This window comes from Electrophorus electricus, chromosome 12, assembly GCF_013358815.1.
Source record: "Electrophorus electricus isolate fEleEle1 chromosome 12, fEleEle1.pri, whole genome shotgun sequence".
NCBI lineage: Eukaryota > Metazoa > Chordata > Actinopteri > Gymnotiformes > Gymnotidae > Electrophorus > Electrophorus electricus.
Genome location: NC_049546.1, coordinates 20,922,823 through 20,928,130, shown reverse-complemented (window position 1 = coordinate 20,928,130; position 5,308 = coordinate 20,922,823). Strand labels below are relative to the sequence as shown.

General features: G+C 36.5%; 1 protein-coding gene across 2 annotated transcripts; it reads left to right on the top strand.

Annotated features, from left to right (window-relative positions):
- The first annotated feature begins 858 nt into the window (after positions 1–858).
- On the top strand, positions 859–4,403 carry LOC118242284. 2 transcript variants are annotated; one of them, XM_035532277.1, is made up of 6 exons: positions 859–921; positions 1,139–1,471; positions 1,780–2,127; positions 2,490–2,600; positions 2,816–2,853; positions 3,629–4,403. In XM_035532277.1, exons 1-6 carry the CDS (start codon positions 879–881, stop codon positions 3,776–3,778), a joined length of 1,023 nt encoding a protein of 340 aa, XP_035388170.1. In that variant the 5' UTR covers positions 859–878; the 3' UTR covers positions 3,779–4,403. The 2 variants fall into 2 exon arrangements, with proteins under 2 accessions (XP_035388170.1, XP_035388169.1); XM_035532276.1 differs by lacking the exon at positions 859–921 and having other exon boundaries at positions 1,068–1,471.
- The last annotated feature ends 905 nt before the right edge of the window (positions 4,404–5,308 follow it).

The following is a 5,308-nucleotide window of genomic DNA, read 5'->3' as shown; positions in this document are numbered from 1 at the left end:
ACAGTATCAGTGGTGTTTGCTCTGGCCTTAGTCACCAGAGAGACCAAGTCAGATCTGATTTGATTTTAAGCTGTGTTAGTTTGGCTGTGTTTGTTTGGCTGCATGATTACAGTAAAACTTACATGTAAAACTATGTGGAACTGGTGACACTGAACATGCAGTATCAGTAGTGCTATATAGTATCAGTAGTGCTATATAGTAGCAGTTGGTCACCAGGAAGGTCACTATGGTAGCAGTTAATGTTTCATACTTTCTAATGTCTAATTGATGAAAGCTTGTGATGTGATGGGCTTCAAAGTGAGTTTCATTCATGGGTAGCGAAGATAAATGGGGAGAGTTAGGGGATAGGACTTTATGTAATCCCTAAAGATCTGGGACATGTGATTAATATGTTATGCATATTTTACCCATTACATTGCATCCTAATTAGCATATTGGACCATGATAGGTTAAAGCCATTTTTATGATGTCGAAAAAATGAGCTGAATCTTTTTCTTTCTTTTTTTTTTTTTTTTTTTTTTTTACTGGAAGTATTGAGAAAGGCTCTGTTTTCAGTGGAATAATGACAGTTTGCCACTGTATAATAAATTTGTCCGAAATACTAATAAATATTATTATACAAAACTATCCAAGAGCTCTTATCCCACGAATGTGTCAAATAATAAACAACTTAACTTGAAGAACTAAAACAACATATGACACAAAAAAAGACAATGTTTTTAAGGGGACTGTACAGCATTTTTGTTGCAGTTTCTTATTGGAGGAAAAACACAGGAAGTATGTGATGTAAATAAGATACGTCAACTTATGAAGCTGTTTGACCTTTCAGCAGTTTATCAAGCAAACACACCATGCAACAGGACCTGGGCATCTGGAGAATGGTCCTGATGTGTCTCACTGCGGTTCTTTCTAGTGATATAGGTGAGTACCATCTGCTTTTGCAGTAATTATGCTACATTTTTCAAAGTTTTTCTCTCAACAATATTTACACGTTCAGTAATGTTTTAGGCCCTATTCAGCCGAAGGCACATGCATTCCTAAGATACATGTCTTTTTCATCTGCACAAATAAGTACCTTTGCACATGGTTTATAGAGTAACCTTTGGCATGAACCAAGGTTTCATTCTTTGGGCAAAAGGTGTCAATCAGCTGAACTCTGTGACCACCGCTGCATTTGGAGAGAATGTGACTCTCCAGTGCTTTCTGCTGGAAGAGGACAACACCGATCCCATCGTTTGGTACCAGCAAAAAACAGGACAGGAGCCTCGTATAATGGCCATGACTCAGAAATCAGTAGAGACTTCCTCTTACTACAGTGAATTTAAACCTCCAAAGTTCACTATTGTGAAGGGAAAAGGGTTCTGTCATTTGAACATTGCTAGCATTGAACCGTCAGAAGAGGCCATGTATTACTGTGGCACAAATAAGTATGAGATTGTGTTTGGAAAGGGAGCATTGTTATCAGTGAAAGGTAAGAAGTTATACCTTTTGGCCACTATAACTCTTTTTTTTTCTTAATGGCCTAATTCATTTTAACACCAAAATAATTTTCAAATAACTTGCACATTTTGTGCATTATTATGTTATGACCCAAGTGTATATTTTCTTATATGAAATATGTTAAAGAATGTTGAAATATTTTAGGGTTTGTTGCATGTAAGACATAGACAGTTTACTTTTTATGACTTATGATGTTTACAAAGGTAGAAAAATCTAAATGTGTATATAGTATAGAGTATATAGCTGTGTCTTAATGTCTATATATTTTAATCTTAACAGGGTATTTAAATAAAAATGATAAATATCAAGTATCAGTGGTCCAAAGTCCAGTGCTGGGTGTGGTTTCCCCAGGAGAGTCAGTGTCTTTGCAGTGCACCGTCCTCTCTGAGAGGAGAACAGCAGAACTCCGAGTGCTCTGGTTCAGAGCTGCTGCAGGAGACTCCCATCCTGAAATCATTTACACTCATCACAACAACAGCCATCAGTGTGAGATCAGCTCTTCTGCACACAGCTGTGTGTACAACTTCTCCAAGAGTGTCCTCAGCCTCTCTGATACTGGCACTTACTACTGCGCTGTGGCCACCTGTGGCAAGATCCTTCTTGGAAATGGGACGACAGTAGATTTGAGTAAGCATCTAAATACTTTTTGTTATTGTATGAAATTCTTAAAATTCTATATTCATTGGTCATGTGATGAAATACAGTCACAGTATTAAATATAAGGCTAACATTAATGCAGTGTTGTGCAAACTGAAGTCGTTAAATCCATCATTCTGTTAATTAGCAGCACTGAGCTGTTCAGTGACACCAAAGACTATTTTGTTCAATTGGTTTGATATTTACAAACAGATTAAGATCACGTGTGGCCTATTTGTGTGTTTGCAGATTATTTATGATTAATGTGTTAGAGCTATCTCAGCTTTTTACCTTGACACTACCACAAGAATAGTAACACTTCATGCTGTTTTGTGATCATTCCTTTTCTACAGCCCTGAGTCCTGCAGTGATCTGGCTGGGAGCAGCTTTGGGAGCTTGTGTAATTGTGATCTTTGTTCAAGCCATTTTAATTTGTAAATGGAGAAATTGTCGACCCAGCAGTGGTAAGTGTTCATTAAAATAACTGAATATGCCTTCTCCGTTTGAAAAAAAAAATGATATGTGACATTTTAGAATTATATGTATTTTAAGAACCATATATTTAAATATGTCAATAAAAAACAATGTGCAATGTTTTATTCAATAAGGTAAAATATATATTCACTACACATAGTGAAACCAGATAGATGTTTGTTTGTTTTTTTGTTTTTTCCTCCAGAGAAACAAAGCACTGCTACAGTGAGAAAAATCAATCAGGTATATCTTATACATTGTAATTTCATATTTTGTAATATTTTTTTGTGGAAATGTGTGCGAATGCTCTGGTCTGCTCTTATCACTTTAAAAGCATTTAAAAGCAGTAATGTTATGCTATCTGAAACTTGTTTTGCTCAAGTTTCAGAAGGTAGCATGGAGATAAAAGTGGTAGGTCAAAAGTGAAATATTTTTGTGAAAAAAATAGACAGGAACCTTGAGGAGCTCAACTCCACTCTCTGCAAGTTCTAATCCCAGAAAAACACAATGCATGTTCAAACTGACAGCAACAATTACAGTGAGTAAAGGAAACATGCATTTATAATTACAGTTACAATATTTATATGGCAGGAGAAAGTTTAATTGTAGAACTAAATTTTTTATAGTACAGCTGAATCTAATTGTAGTCCCCTTTGTAATGAAGGAAAATATATAAGGGTGTTAGGTGAAGTGGGAACCTCACAACGTTCATGCTCTGTAGCATGCAAGTAATAAAACAACAGACATATGTGCCATTTTTGTGATGCACCATTCTGCTTACTGAGCTGATTAAGCATATTAATGAAGGACAACACCCAGCTATTTCATCTAGCTCTTTCACCCAGATCATATGGCTGGAGTGCACATGGATGGATAAGCCTGCTTGTATGTGAACAGACCTTTAAAATGACTTGTAGATATGCCCTCCAGACCCTGCGACAGGTAACAGCAAAGGCACAGATTGGTGAAACGTCCCGATGAAGGCACAACCTAAGTCTGTTTGTGTTCATTGCAATAGGACCATGATAGTGTGGAGCTGAGTTATGCTGCCCTGCGTTTTAACAAGAGGAAAACTGGAAGAAATCACAGGGAGAAAGAACAGACTCAAGACTGCATGTACTCTGACATCAGATGTCCTACTGTTACTGACCAAATCTTATTTGATTAAATCTCTTTGCCCTGCTGATGAGCATAATTTACAAATTTAGCAAGTACTGCCTTTACACAGCACCAGTTCTGCTTCACAGTGTGTAAAATGTTTTAATTTCTATTTGGGAAAATATTGACTAGAAATATTTAAATCCCATGCATAGTCTCCATCCACGTCTATAATTTGATAATTTGGTTGTTTAATATGCAGACATCAATGACATGCACATGCATTCCTTTCCTTAATCAACACAGGCTTTTGCAATCACAGTGTTCAGCACAAACAGACTGAGAGTCGGTGCTGGATTCTTAAATATGAAGCTCTATTTGCTGGTAGTGAGATGATGGTAAAATGATAATGTGACTGCTTACACATGCCCGAGCATTCAGTGAGCTTAAGCTAATGATGTGCTCTTATCTGTGCTTCTGATCCTTCTGCACACTCTACTGAAAAATGTATGTACAGATATAAGGGGCAAATGACTGATCCTAAGAAATGTAAATGTAGGATCCAAAAATCAAATTGTGCTCTGTTTATGACAATCTCACCCTGAGGCCACACTATTAATAAATCTTATCTTGTTTTCAAACATGGAGGAACTGCTCATGTCACGATAAAAATAATAAATTTATTTCATAGATCATTCTTTTGAATTGTCTGTTTGTTATTCTATTTGGTGGGTGGGTGGTGGTTGTTGCGGAACTAGGAGTAAGGTTATGAACCAAAGAAAAAACAAACAAACAAACAAAAAAAACAACACAATTTACACCGCTTTCTGAATTATTATGCAAATTATATTTTTATCTGATTTTCATAAATGGTCAATGCAAATGACAGTCAGTATAATTTTCAAGTCATTAACCGTTAGTTTAAATCAAATTTTATTAAACAAACCTCCTAATGATAACAGTATTTTTTCAAAAATAAAGAAACTCAAAATGCACTGTTCCAAATTATTATGCACAACAGAGTTTCAAAACATTTTATAGGTTGTAAAGAACTGAAAATGGTCATTTGTTGAACTTGCAGCATTCAGAGGTCACATTTACTGAAATCAAAAGCCGTTTCAATAAAAAACAACAGGCCAAGTTACATGATAACATAACATCCCTTCTTTGATATCATCTTCACATTTCTTGCATCCATTATACTTGAGTTTTTGGAGTGTTTCTGCTTGAATTTCTTTGCAGGATGTCAGAATAGCCTCCCAGAGCTGCTGTTTTGATGTGAACTGCCTCCCACCCTCATAGATCTTTTGCTTGAGGATACTCCAAAGGTTCTGAATAGGGTTGAGGTCACGGGAGGATGGTGGCCATACCATGAGTTTGTCTCCTTTTATGCCCATAGCAGCCAATGACACAGAGGTATTCTTTGCAGCATGATATTGTCATGCATGAAGATAAGTTTGCTACGGAAGGTTCTTCTTTTTGTACCATGGAAGAAAGTGGTCAGTCATAAACTCTATATACTTTGCCGAGGTCATTTTCACACCTTCAGGGACCCTAAAAGGGCCTACCAGCTCTCTCCCCATGATTCTGGCCCAAAACA